The sequence below is a fragment of the Aythya marila genome (genome assembly GCF_965140915.1).
Source record: "Aythya marila genome assembly, chromosome: 3".
NCBI lineage: Eukaryota > Metazoa > Chordata > Aves > Anseriformes > Anatidae > Aythya > Aythya marila.
The window spans coordinates 96,277,584-96,292,447 of NC_139044.1; the positions used below are offsets into that span (position 1 = coordinate 96,277,584).

General features: G+C 34.8%; 1 protein-coding gene across 1 annotated transcript in view; it reads left to right on the top strand.

Annotated features, from left to right (window-relative positions):
* CSMD1 (CUB and Sushi multiple domains 1) overlaps nucleotides 1-14,864 on the top strand; it is a 1,184,580-nt gene that overhangs the window by 573,885 nt on the left and 595,831 nt on the right. The window contains exon 4 of the mRNA XM_082756691.1: nucleotides 14,471-14,665. Within this exon, the coding sequence (XP_082612817.1) occupies nucleotides 14,471-14,665 (195 nt within the window). The remainder of the gene's footprint in view (nucleotides 1-14,470; nucleotides 14,666-14,864) is intronic.

Genomic DNA, 14,864 nt, shown 5'->3' on the forward strand with positions numbered 1-14,864 from the left:
TTATGAGAAGTTGGGTGAATCCTTAAATGCTCCACTGATTTGTTAATAGTTACAAGAGCATAAAAATCTTGATTCTGCAATATATTTTCTTTAATTGTGTAAGTACATCAAGTACATCTTAGCGCATTCCTGGCTTCCATCTTGAAGTTAGTGTGCTTTTTTCATGTAAAACTAGAAGTCATTTAGCTTTCTCTTTTATTTTTGTCAACATCAATTTCAGATGTTTCAATGAAAAGAAATATCAGAATCAAATTTCTGTGTGGTGGGGGCTGACTGGTTAGGAAGTGTGCAAGTGGGAGTCTTGGACCTTTTGTCTCTAGTTGTGATGGCTGGATGAGGGAGCCTCTGCATTCCTGGATCGGACTCCTTAAACCACAAGGACTCACTTCTATTTAAAATTGCTTCATAAGTTAGGTTCAGCTTCAAACTAGTTATATTCACCCCAGTATCTTCTCTCCATGTAACTGTATGGAAATTTCCCCATAACTTTACATTTTGTTTAAAATGCTTGTGTTTTCAGCCTCTTTTAACCATGATTAGTTCATGTGCTTTTATTTTTGTGCCAGCCCTGCCTTCAGCTTATATAAAATTTCTTGTGACCTGGTGTTTGCCTTCCAGAGTCTTCATAGCATTTGCATTTTAGTCTCTATTTCTCAGATGAAAGCTGTAAAAAAAACCATCCAATATCTTCTTAAAAGCTTTTGATCACTTTCATAGCTCTGCTCTGCATTTGTTTCAGATTGAATTGCTCTTATTTGAGCAAGGATAAATCAGATTTGTATGCAGGGCTACAGATCAGGTCTTTGCAGTTTCTCATGCTTATTTTTCTGTTTGATAAGTACCTTGTTTAACACAGAAAGATACTGTTGTTTTAGCCTTCATATCCTATGGGATTTCAAGCACAGAATGGATTTGATTTTTTTATGAATATCTTTTGTCTAGTGAGATTCTCAAAAGTTGTCTTTTTTTTTTTTTTTTTTTAAGGTTGTTTTTATTTGTTATCAAATAAGTGAGGCAATGAGCTAGAGGTTGTCTTCTGATTACATTGTTGGTTTTGGCAGTTCAGAAGTAATTTTGCAGAAGGATGGTTGGGAAAGTGGGAGTACCATCATTGCCAAAAGGTCAGAATGATCTTTTGCACAATGAGAAGGGCAGGCAAGGGATGCTGCACATGCCTGTAATGATTGTACTGACGAATTGTAAGACAGACCATAGAACACAGTGAACTTTTTTGATGGGGTGGAAAAGCATGATTTTGATATTTATACGAATATGACTAATGACTTTTGATCTCTGGTAGCTGGCAAAGTTTCCATTTATAAATTTTGTACAGACTCAAATGCTTTTTATAGCCTCTTCCTGGACTGTCATGCTCAGCTTGTTCTTTCTTCTCCTTGTTCAAGAAGAGAGAGCTAAAATCAAGAAATACTGCTCACTGATCTCAGCTCATCTAGGAAAGGGTGTAGTACATCTGAGGGCAAAACAAGTATGAGGAAATATAAAGTTTTAGCTTTAACTTAAGATTGCCTTTGCACTTGAGAGTTTTCTAGCATTGTTTGTACAATATTGACTTTTATGGTCTTATAACCAACAGCAAGACATTTATTACATATTTTATAATAAAAGTAAACATACTAAAAATAAAATCCATCAATCTTTCGTTATTACCTGCACAAGAAAATTAAAATATCAATCTCAATGTGGAAGATGTATTAGAGTTTTAACATTGCTGCATACTCCCAAATGATTTTCATAGATATGCAATCCGATACAATTTTGCACGTCCGTAGAGAATTAGAGACACAGTTGGGTAAATGCTTGTAAAACAAGAAACCTGTAGATTTCAAAAGTGGTATCAGCCAAGTATTTTATCTGGAATATATTGCTAAGATTTATGAGTGCACAAATACAGAACTGTACATATAACAGAGAACAGATTTCCTTTTATCCTTGGATTCTGTGAAAATACGGGTTTATACTTGCTTAGCTAACAAGAGTAAATATAACATCTTGATTTCTGTAAGCCAATAGGCTATTAAGGCTATTTTTAAAATCTCTACAAGGCTCAACAAAGACAGTTTCAAGAATAAAGTTGCCAACAGATACATACTGGGTCATGCTTCACTGTGTGAATGCTTCAGTGTGTGGATATCCCAAGCTGGAAGGGACCCACAAGGATCATTGAGTACAATTTCTGGCTCCACACAGGAACACCCAAAAATCAAACCATATGTTTGAGAGCACTGTCCAAATGCTTCTTGAACGCTGTCAGGCTCGGTGCCGTGTCCACTGCCCTGTGGAGCCTGTCCCAGTGCCCAGCCACCCTCTGGGTGAAGAACCTTTTCCTGATATCCAGCCTTACCCTCCCCTGTCCCAGCTCCATGCCGTTCCCTCGGGTCCTGTCGCTGTCCCCAGAGAACAGAGCTCAGCACCTGCCCCTCCTTGTGAGGCAGCTGCAGGCCGCCATGAGGCCTCCCCTCAGCATGCTCTGCTCTGGGCTGAACAAACCAAGGGACCAGCTGCTTCTCGGATATCTTCCCCTCTAAACACTTCACCATCTTGGCTGTCCTTCTTTGGACGCTCTCTAATATTTTTAAGTCCTTCTTATATTTTCGTGCTAAAAACTGTATGCAGTATTTGACTGAGGGGAGTCCATACCAGCACAGGGCATTTCAGGAAATTACATGAGTGTGGAACACCGTCCCCCACACCCACATTCACTCTGCTGCTGAATAATTACCATAAGCTTGACTTCTAGTGACTGGATACAGCCCCAGTGCATATTTTGATTAAAGTATAGTACTTATCTAAAAGTGAGTATAACTTTGATTTGCTGGCCACCAGATTATTTATCTATTTATTTATTTATTTTATTAGCATGTTCTTTTTTTCCAATTCTGTAAGGAAACTTAATGTGGTTATTCACAAAATAAATGTCATAAACATCTGGGCATTTTCTTAGGTAGAGGTACTTTTTTCAGTTCTTCAGGAATCTATAATTGAAGCCAAAGCTTTGAGTTGTAGCATCTGCAGCAGTGATGCCTTGCAAAGCAGTTCAGTATCCATTATGTTCTGAAAATGGGACTCTTGTTCTGGTGTCTGAATGGATACAGAGCTTTTCTGAAAACATCTTCGGCCCAGAGAAATTATGGACACCCCATCCCTGGAGGTGTTCAAGGCCAAGCTGGATGGGGCCTTGGCCAACCTGATTCAGTGGGTGACATGCCTGCCCATGGCAGGAGGGTTGGAACGAGCAAAGTCCCTTCCAACCCAAGGTATTCTGTGATTACTTGGAGGAATAATAGACAGTAGTTCCAAAACTTGAATGACCTTTGCATAGGAAGAATATGCTTCTCGGTGTTTTTTTTTTTTTTTTAATTATTATTATTGAATGTTTTGTATTTCATGCTAATTAAACTTAATTTGATGAGTCAAGAGTTTAAAAAATGGCCTAAATAAGACAGTTTGGAGTAACTAATTTCCCAGATAAAATTGAAAAAATGAAATAGTTATGTCATGTGCAGACGTTGTTTTGTGATCTTGAGAGAGCATGACATTGAACTCTGGGGCTCAGAAAATGTCCTTATTTCATTTTTGTGGGGAATAAAGTTGAAAAATCTATGTATATTTCTATTTTTCACAAAAAAAAAAAAAAAAAAAAAATCAGTTTAGATTTGTGTCTTCTGTAAATCTGTGTTTTGACACATCAGCTGCTAGAAGAGGTTTTAGATAATCCTGAGATCTTCTGTTAGGAGAAGAACTAAAAATGGAGTCATTCAAACTGAATAATTTAAAGTTTCAATCTAATGTGCCTATGTTTCTGTGTGTGCATATATATATATAAAATAGATGAAATAGACTAAAAATTGAGTGTTCCCAGATGTCTTTTTTAAATATCATAATAAATATGAAATAGAGTAAAAATTAATTTAGTGATATAACCAATACAGATTATTTGTTGACTTACTCTTTCTGTGGGAGGCATTTCTTTTAATTATTATTTTTCTTATTATGTAATTTCATCTTATCTTTATTAGACTGGGAGCTTTCTAAATCTCAAAACAGAAACATAAAATTATTTTATTATTAGTATTCGTACACAACCCAGGTCCCAAGTTGTGGACTCCATAATATATTAGATACTACTTTTTTTTTTTTTTTTTTTCTTTTTCTCCTGTGGTTGCATAATCTGTGCTCCAAAAGCATATGACAGTCAACAGTAAACTTGAAACTCAGGATCATAAACATTAGAAAAAAATATATAATCAGTATAAATAGCCACCAGTGATTCTAAAGAGGCTTATTTTTCAGCAAACTTCTTGAAGACAGAATCATTGGGTTATTTAGGTTGGACAGTATCCCTGCTGTTCCTTTAACACCCACTCACCCCCACCAAAGCAAGGCTAAATTAGATGAGGTTGTTTAGGGTCTTGTCTAGTCACATTTTGAATATTTCCAAGACAGATTTCCTGGTTATTCTGGGCACCTGGTTTCAATACTTTGTTGTCTTCATGGTCTAAAACACAAGCCCATACATTCTAAGTGTAACTGCCTTTGATGCAACTTGCATTCATTGCCTCTCATCACTGTGCATCTTTGAGAAGGGCCTATTTGTGTCCTCTGCACTGGCTCAGCAGGTATTTGGAGACAAGATTAAGATTAGCCCTTTCCAGAGCAGTCCTTTCTTCAGGCTGAATAAGCCCAGTTCCCTCAGCCACTCCTCACAGGACAAGTTCCTCAGTCCTGACTGGGGACACCATTCTGGTGGTCCTCCACTGAATGGAGGATCCCAGATGACATCTGAGATGTCAGTGTCCTCCTTGTACTGGAAAGCCCCAGACTGGGCACAGTACTCCAGCAGTGGTATCACAAGTGCAGTATAGAGGGGGAGAATCATTTCCCTCAATCTGCTGACTGCTCTTTTACTCTTTTACAGCTGGGGGTTCAGTTCTATGTCTCTGCTGCTGAAATATGGAAGTACGTTGCTGCCAGGTCCCTTTCTGACAAACTGCTTCCCAGCTAGGTGATGCCACACTGTACATTTACATGTGTTACACTATCCGGGGTGCAAAACTTTGCATTCGCCTTTGTTGAATTTCATGTTGTTGTGTTAGGATGTTTCAGAGTTACCTTGACAGCCTAGAGAATAGCAGCTCTGCTAGTAGTAGCAGTGCTACTGCTACTACTCACCGGTTCGGTATCATCTTGAAATTGTAGAGGGTTCTGTCTATCTCTAATAGAAGTAAAAGGTGTTAAAGAATATTGTCTATGGTATCAACCATCAAGGAATCAACTAGTAACCAGCTGCCAGTTGAGCTTTTTAGTGTCGGTCACAGCACTCTGAACCTTGCAGTCCAGCCAATTTTCTCTCAGCCTTACAGTCCATTTACCCATTTCATGCACCACTGGTTCTATTACAATGATGCTATGGAGAGCCTTGTCAACAGCTTTGCTGAAGTCATGGTAAACAACATCTACTACCCCTTGCTAGACCTCTAAGCCAGCCATTTCTTCACAGAAGGCAATCAGATTCGTCAAGCATAATTCACTGTTAATGATTCCATGTTGGCTCTTCCAGCCTACTCTAGAACTGGAAGATAAAATCCAGAAAATATCCTGAGTTTGAAAGAGTCAAAAAAAAAAAAAAAAAAAAAAAAAAAAAAGATTCTACATGATCAGTATAGAAGGAAAGGAAGTCATCATGGAAGAAGGCTTGAGTATTGAATCACTTTTGCTGGTCAAAGCTTAACCATCTTGAGAGTTCTGTAAGAGTTGAACTACAAAGTTAGTCAGAAAAAAAAAAAAAAAAAAAGAAAAAAAAAAGATTTTGCAAATGGTCTTATGTCTATAATAGAAAGAAGTTTAGTACCTACAAATTATATTCTATACTCTATTCCAAGAGAAGTAAGTGAACAAAGATGGACAGAAACACTTTGTAAAGCATTTCCTCATTTCAGCACCTATGAGACAATGGAAGTCACTATTACTTGTAAAAGCAGTAGCATTTGGATTCTTAGATTAGCTTATTTCTTTATGATGACTAAGCTATATATTTCCATGGAGGTACAGATGAGAAAAAAAAAGGCTACGACAAGATGAATTTATCAAAACAACAATGATCATATGAATGACTTAGTATGTGACCTGGGCTTTAGTTAGCAAAAATAAGTAAAACCAAGCTGTAGTATCCTGTGGAAAAGTTAAGTAAGCCCTTATGTTATACAATAACATATGAAATATATTTGGAAATAACAACAGAGGTATGACTGCTGAAGAAATAATCTGAAAATTATGTTTGCACTGGCTTCAAGTACACCAATAGGTTCTGGCTTGCTTAGAACACTAAAAAGAAAAACAAAAAGCAAAGCAAACAAACAAAACAAACAGAAAGACACACTTTTAATTGGTAGAATAATGCTTAAATACTTAAAGGAAATCCCTGTGAACTTGCATATGTGATATACATAGTTATATAATGCCATATAATACCTCTCAAATACAGGCAATGTTAATAATTTTTCATACCTTAGCTTTTAGCATTACGTTGTGTAATGCTATAGAGGTGTCCTTCTGTTTTCAGCAAGTAACTATGAAGCTTTGTGTGTTGAATATTAGACCACATCCCTTAAAGGATGGAATAACTCTACGTAATGGATCAGTAAATAACATTTTTTTCCAACTGTTTCTATATCTCCTTCAACTATTTTTTTTTTTTTGTCAATACAATCTGATAAAGAACTGTGCTTTTCAGAATGTTCTGACAGAAATTGACCTACTCGCATAAGTCAACTGTATGCTATTGACCCAGGCTGTTACTGGCATGAAAAATGTCAGCCAAGATGCTTTATTTATTAATTTATTAATTGAAAAGCCATTAATGGATGATATCTAAACACTCAGTCTCTGAGTAAGAGGGAAGTGAACATTGTCAACAAAACAAACCAACAAAAAATTAATCCAACAACTGGAACGTTTACTTTGGCCGCAAGAAGGATATGATTCAAACACTAACTCTTCCAGTCTTAAGACTTTATCCTAGCTAAAATCAGGATACCGCTCCTCTAGAACATCCATACTGAGTCAGATTTATAGCATATACAATTTCTGTGCAAGTGCTGTTTGTGCAAGAATATGCTCCCAACTTTTGAGACATTATGAATGATTTATGGCAGGCAAACCCTCAATGGTTGTCATTTACAGTAAGATAGTACAACTACTTGAGACTCAAGATTCAAGACTGAATTAGGGGTGATCTGAAATAGTCAAGAAGTACCATAGAAGAAGATACTGAATAATAATTATGAATCTCAGGTATTTATGCTGCTGCAGAAGTGCTACAGATACCTATTGACAGAGTCTAAATAGTTTCACTGTTTTCTCCCTCATTGTTGAACTTCAAAAGGGAGACTACAAACCATCAAAGGTATTAGGAACAGGTTAAATATTAACTGAAACTTCAGGGCAGAAAGTAAGGGGGAGGATGATTTTGCTATGGCAATGGCACAGCTCTAATAAAATTAAACTTCTCTTTCTCCTTATCACATATTGGTAGTTACTAAGCCTTGAAGCCAAGTAATTTTCCATTTTTATTAGAACAAAAATTACATGACCACTAGACAACAGATTAAAATACATTTTCATCTTGATTTTATTTAGAAATGAAGTTTTCATCACTAAGGCATTCTTAGATCGAGTTCAGTTGTTCCTTTGATAGCTCCTGAAACAGGAGCTGATTCAGCCCATAGCAAATTCATAGCTGGCAGGTCAATAGATGAAGAAAATGGTTTAAGAAAACAAATAAAGAACAGTATTATATTCTGAAACAAGTTATGTGAAAAGTCTTTGATACCACATTTTTTAGGTTGACATAGTAGATGCAGAAAAAAAAACAACTCCTCATGTAGTGCGTTCTTTAGAAGTTTCCTACATTTGTAAGTATAAAATTGCCTGTGAACAGTCTGGGATAAAGTTGTTATGTCATAGGAGCATACTGTATAATTTTGAAAATGTGTTTTAGTAGAAGAAAGTGCTTAGGAAAATGCAAAGGCGAAAACATTCTGGAAAACATATTTTAATGTAGAAGAATTAACTGAGAGTTCTGTGATGCACAGTGCAGTTGCTCACCACCTGCCGACCAATGCCCAGCCAGTCCCTGAGCAGTGACCAGCGTACCCCAGCCAACACCCCCCAGTTTTACTGTTCCATGTGATGCTGTATGGTATGGGATATCTCTTTGGTCAGCCTTTGCCAGCTGTGCTGGCTGTGTCCCCTGGCAGGGCAGCACGAGGGGCAGAAAGGTCCTTGGCTCTGTGTGAGCACTGCTCTGCAACAACTAAAAGCATTGGTGCGATAGCACCATTGTTTTCATTTAAAAAATAATAAATAAATAAAAATCAAAACACAAAATTGCGTGAGCCTTTACAAAGAAAATTAACTCAGTCCCAGCCAAAAACATGAAAGGTTCCTGCCCAGGCAACTTCATAAAGTTATAGAATACCTTTAGGATGTGTCTAAGACAGATGGTATGAAGGTACTTCTTACTCTAAATAGCAGATATGTCCTAACTGTTTTACTGATAAGATCAGCTTAAAGTAATCCTAGGTCCTGGAGATCATTGGAAAAGTCTGGAGACTTTGTTGGTCTACAAAACTGAGAATTTTGCAAAGGGTGGGACAGTACATTTTGCAATCCTGTAACAAATGACCTACATGCATTTACAGTTTTCCATACTAATACGAAAGATTGGTAGATCAATTAACTATTCATTGTACATAGATTTTGAACAAAAAATAAATTGACAAAGAAATATTACATGCTTTTCAATTGATTCAAAATTTGGAATATTTTTTAAAAATAAAGGTCAAAATGCACTGTAATGGAGTGTAATGTAAGGCATTAGAAGTTTAAAAAAAAAAAAAGTCAAATGTATTGATTTTCTAGTCTTTTCCTAAGTAGAATGGCAAGAACAGTTCTCTATAATTTTTAAAAATTAGTTTTTTAAAGCAAATTTCACTACTTACAACTTGGAAAAGAACTTTCTATTATTTCCAGAACAGAAAAAGCATATATAGGGACATATACATATACATTATACATATATATATACTTCAGTGCATGTTTTATTCAGTACAGCACTGTTTGTTTGATAGATTGATTTTTTTCCATAGGTCCTTTTTCATATTAGGTTGCTTTTCTGAGTTTGAACAAAGACTTTTGTTTCAATTCCATTTTTGCAAGAAAATCTAGCATTTTTTTTTCCTATTTGTTAGCGTTTTTTTTTTTTTTTATTATATTTTTTTTAGCATAGTTACTGCTCTCCACAGAAATTTTCTTCTTCTATGACTTAGAAAGTACAGTTCTTTGCATATATTTAGTTTATGCATGAAACCAAAGCCCAGCATGTATTTTAACCATGTGGACAGGATATCATGTGTTGTTCATCACACAAATAAAACATCCTTTCATCAGCCCTGAATTTTTATTTATCCCTAATTTTCTCCATACACCTCCTGAAATTCCTCCCAATGTTGCAATTCCAAAGTTGCCGCCTGTAAGGACTCTGTCTTCCTCCTTATGCTTTTTTCCTTAGTGTATGTTTTTCCCCAGTCCCCAGCATAAGACTGTAATGTTATGAAACATTTAGGGGACTGTACTAGAGGGACTATGAAACAGCACAAACAAAACAAAACAAACAAACAGAAAAAACACATTTGCAATAACATTTAGCTGAACATAGGTGCAACCCTGGGAAACTTTTCTTGTCTTTACAGGAAGAGCAGGAAAAAGAACAAATAACATTTATGCCTAAAAAGTCTTGTAAAGCTGTAGAAATAAGTGAAAGAAAAACATTCGCATTGCTCCTTCCTTTTTTCTTTCCCCTTCCCTTTTGCTAGTTTGAATTGAATTACTTTCTGAATTGTTGCTGTCCAGTTATGACTACCATACGTATCATTGGTCTGTAAAATCTTACCATATGATTCACAGAAGGATAAAAGCAGTATCTCCTAAGTGAGATAAACAGTGTGAGGTTTTTGCTATTAGGGCCTCTGGGCAATCTTTGCAATATAGCTGATGATTGTGACATCTGTAAAAAAAATAAAAAAAAATCCATTATGTTCTCCTGAAGACATTGTCTGATTGAGCTTCTGTCTAGTATTTTCAGCAAAGGTTGGGAAGTTATTTTTCATAGTTTTATATAACTGATTCCAATCTAGATGTCTCATTCCTGTAAACATTCACTGGAGTTGGATTACTGAAGACCTCAACACATTTAGAATCTGTTAGAAAGTATATATTTGTAATTTGACCTTTTAAACCAAAGTACAGGAAAACAATATCCCACCAAAACAGGATGTTACATTGACAGTAGTTGTCCTGACAGATTTGAAATAAACATGGGGAAAACATAGGCATTGTTTACTGCATGTTTGAATACTCGTGCATTCAAGTGTAATGAGCATAATAAAGCTATAAGACTGTAAGTGAGAAAACTTGGATGGAATAAAATACTCATTCAATAATTTATTAAGTGACAGCTACCATTTATATTTTGTTTTTCCATTATCAACTATGGCTGTCTAATTCTAGGCTTTCTTTCTCTGTTACAATGTCTATGTGATCAGAAATGGGTGGATAATGAAATCTAATATCCAGCAAAATGAAGGAGCCTCTTGCTAAGTGAGATCACAAAGGATAACTATGTTTGAAATGCTGTGAATATGCTTTCAAATGGCCTATGTTGCAAAAGAATACAGATTAGCTTCAGAAAGAATATGGAAAGAGGTGTAAATAAATAATCTGATAGAGGCCACCTATAAGAATGTCTACTCATATTCAACAAAGTTTATTTAACAACTTTTAATCAATTATTTGTATATTGTCAAAAATTACGCCATTTATCTGATATATTTTACAGTCCTGATGCGGACTTTTGCCAATGTCTGATAATGAATATTAATGTTATCTTTTATTATATAAAATACATTTTTGAATGCTTTTCTAAAAAGACTAAATATATAACGTACATAGTTACTTTAAATAATGGATTAAAACCTTTAATATGTTATCTAGTTGATAAATTACATTAGAGATTTTGATCAGACAGTTCTATTGAAAGCTTAACATAATTAGTGGCAGCCAATGGTCACAGTAATAGCTTTCTACTGTCTAGGAAGGGATACGTAATGTATGAGGAAGGACTATCTTTTAGATTTAATTTCATGAATAAATCTTACTGCACAGTGTTCCAGATTGATCTGTGCTAGAAAATGAAGTCAACACAGATTCTTACGTCTGTCTGACTGGTGAAGATAGACTCACAAGGAAGAAATCTAAGGAGGTGGATCTTTGTGGCTATCCCATTCCACATATTTTTGCTTTTAAAATTCTGAGGCTAACTGTGTTCCTTTCTGAACACAAGGATTTCTTTTCCAATTTGAGGATTTGATTGAAGGAAAATGAGATACAGCATACCATGTGAGAATAAATTGGATAAATGTAAAAAAAAGCTATTGCCTTTAGGGTTTCAGTGCCATATAATGTGTAATTGTTCTCATTGTACAAAAAATAACAAATGATTTCATGAATCAAGCATATTGATAATGAAAGACACAGTGACACTAGTGATTCTGCTGACTTCCTTCAGGAAGTGACCACAGATTCTCAATCCAGTTGAAAGTAGACTTCAGTAATACTAGACAAACAGGGGTCTTTTCCTGAAAACTTGGCAATGAAGTTAAAGCCTGATGGACATATATAATCTTCGTATATGATAGCTTTGGTCAGCTAGAACTGTCATAATCCAAAGATTAAACTATTTTGGTTACTGTTACAAACCTTCAAAGGATAATTCATCTTAGGTCTAGACTAGAAGCAGTGAAGTGTATGCAGAGGGAATTGTGCAGCTACCTCAATGTACTTCAATGAAATTTTTAGAAAAGCACATAAATAATGGAGTTGAATGCTTGATCTTGACAAGTGTGAAATCCTGTGAACTATTACATGTATTATTGAACATGGCTGTCATTCTCAGATCACTCATCTTTTACTTTCTTAGGAGGTTGTGGTAAAATGCATGCCAGTTTCAGGATGCCAAATTCCATTATATGTGGGGGTTCCTGACAGATGTGGTCAGAAAATGCAGAGAAAAAGTCATATTGTAGGAGACCTCTACAAAGACAGAAGACTGATCTGCTACAGTATGATTCCAAAAGTTAGCTAGTGCCAGTTGTCATGTATATGGAAGATGTAGATTTTCTTTGATACCTTTTCCTTGGGACTGCAGTTTATCAGAACTCGTAGTCTTTGAATAATGTGTTTTTCCAGATAGTACACCCACTCAGAAAAATAAATGCTGAGGTTTGGATTTTGTAAATTTTGCTGCATAAGCCAAGATGGAACTACTTAATCGTATAGTGTTTTATAATAGTTTTGATTCAAATATAATGGAAAGAGAGGTTCTCATTTCAGATGTAGGTATTCTCCAGGGTCCAAACCATGTAAAAAAAATTGAATTGTTTGACTTGTTTTGCAAAAGTACTTCTGTTAACCTACCATGTCTAAAGCAGCAAAAAGGGGAAAAACTGCAGAGAGAGGGAGCTTATAGTGCTGTAAAACATAGCTGTAGCATGTAATGGATCATTGTTGCTAACTTTTTAGAATGTAAGTTAGCATCTGTACTCTTCCAATTATTCAAATTTGTTAAAATCACTTCCTTTAGTGTAAATAATTTTATGTGTATTTATATGTATGTATTTCTATATATTTATATGTATGCATTCTTATATATTTAAGTTAAACATTGACTCCATTCACTGTGGATGAAAACAATCCAAATAAATACGCTATTCTATTAAGGCTGCTGAAACAGCAGAAAAGAAGTTGAATATCATATTGTTTCTTTCTAGCTTTGGTAGTTACTCTCTCAACCTTAAGTAGTTCCCATAGCGCATAGAAATCTTACTTCTTGAATCTTCAACATTGGTAGAACATTTGCTTAACCCATTTTTCATTACAGTATTAGATGGCTTTTGTTAGGTAGTCAATATTTATAGAATATTTTGAGATTTTTCTCATAAAAGTGTGATGTAACACTTCTGTCTTAATTGTTTTAGCTTTATCTTTTTTGGAAGGTCTCTACTCTTGGACCTTTTTGGAATTTTCCTATATAATGTGGGTTCTAACTTAAGTGTAATTATGATCATCTAAATGCCAGTGTGACTAAGAGTTTGACGAATGAATTAAGGGTGTGCATGCAATAATTGAACTTACATGGTATAATGGGGCTTAATTAGCATTGATGTATTGATATAATGCTTTACAACACTGAGGATGTGCATGTATTGAATAAGGAATCCTCTCAACATGCAGGTTAGTGAGATTAGTATAGTTATGTTATTCTGCAGGTGGATAAAGTAAGGAAAGAAAGAAGTACAGGGCAAAATAATTTTTTCATTAAAGATGTGGTTTCTGAAACAATTCTTGAATTACACGTGAGCTTTTCAGACCACCATTTCTTTGAAGAAGACGGTACTTTTTGTGCTCTGTTCATGACATATTTCAGTTTCCTGTACTTACTTGTTCTCTTCTAAAGCAAATTAAACTAATTAATTTGTACTGCTTCAATGAATGGACTGGCATGCCAACAGTAACTTTCCAATGAGATCCAGAACAATTCCATTTTCCTTCCCCACATCAAACAATTATGCTGTTCTTAGGTGGAGGTGTATCAACTTTAAACAGATAACTAGTTAATATAATCTCTTCCATGTAAATAATACTTACAAATTGTAGTAACTTTCTGCAAGGAAAAGGAAATCAATTATGTCCATCAATATCTGCCCAATGTCATTGCTTAGTCATTTTTTTAATCTTTTCTGTTTCTATTAAAAATATGAATTTATTTTCTAAAATGTGTAGTAATTTGAAAATAAACAAAAAATCAAATGTTTTAAAGTATATTTTAGATTCTAATTTACTGTCAGAGAACAATTAATTACAGAAGTCTTTTAAATTATTATTCTATCAGCTATAATGAAAACTGTGCCTATCTACTGACTTTCACTGTCAGTAGGTCTGCGTGCATCCTTACTGATGTTATTTGTACATGTTTGAAAGAATAGGGAAAAAAAAAAAAAGGAATTACATAAATTTACCTCTTTCAGAATTTTGGGCGAAGTAGAAAGGTTCATGGGATATTTTGTTGTTAGAAAATAGATCTATAAAGAATTTCATTGGATTATTGAATCAAAAGCTGTTGGAAATTAACTCTGAAAGTGATGAAGCTAAAAACTTTTGTGAAGTTATGAGCTAAAAACTTTCGTGAAAATACATTCCATAGCCTAATTCACTTTATTTGTATTAGGAATACTGTTTTAAACAGTAACAATTACTAAATTACAGTGGTTTGACAAATATTTATTATTTTTCTGCAGATTTTAATTGAAACTTTTTTCCTTCTTTCTTGTGACAGTATTACCTAGTCACACATGTGGCAATCCAGGAGAAATACCTAAAGGAGTACTTCATGGAACAAGATTCAACATTGGAGATAAAATCCGATATAGCTGTATCTCTGGTTACATCCTAGAAGGCCATGCCATGTTAACATGTATTGTGAGTCCTGGAAATGGAGCATCATGGGATTTTCCAGTTCCTTTTTGCAGAGGTAAAAATTAAGACATCTTTAAAATAATAACACACTATTAAAAGAACAGATTAAATAAATTTATTTTTAGGTTCTTTATTTAATGCAATGTACTTTCTAATTTTTTTGCCAGACTGTAGTCACAATTCAGAAGCACTGATTATCCAGAGTCTACATTCAGAAGTAACAGATTTTATCTACTGATTTTTTTTTTCTTTTT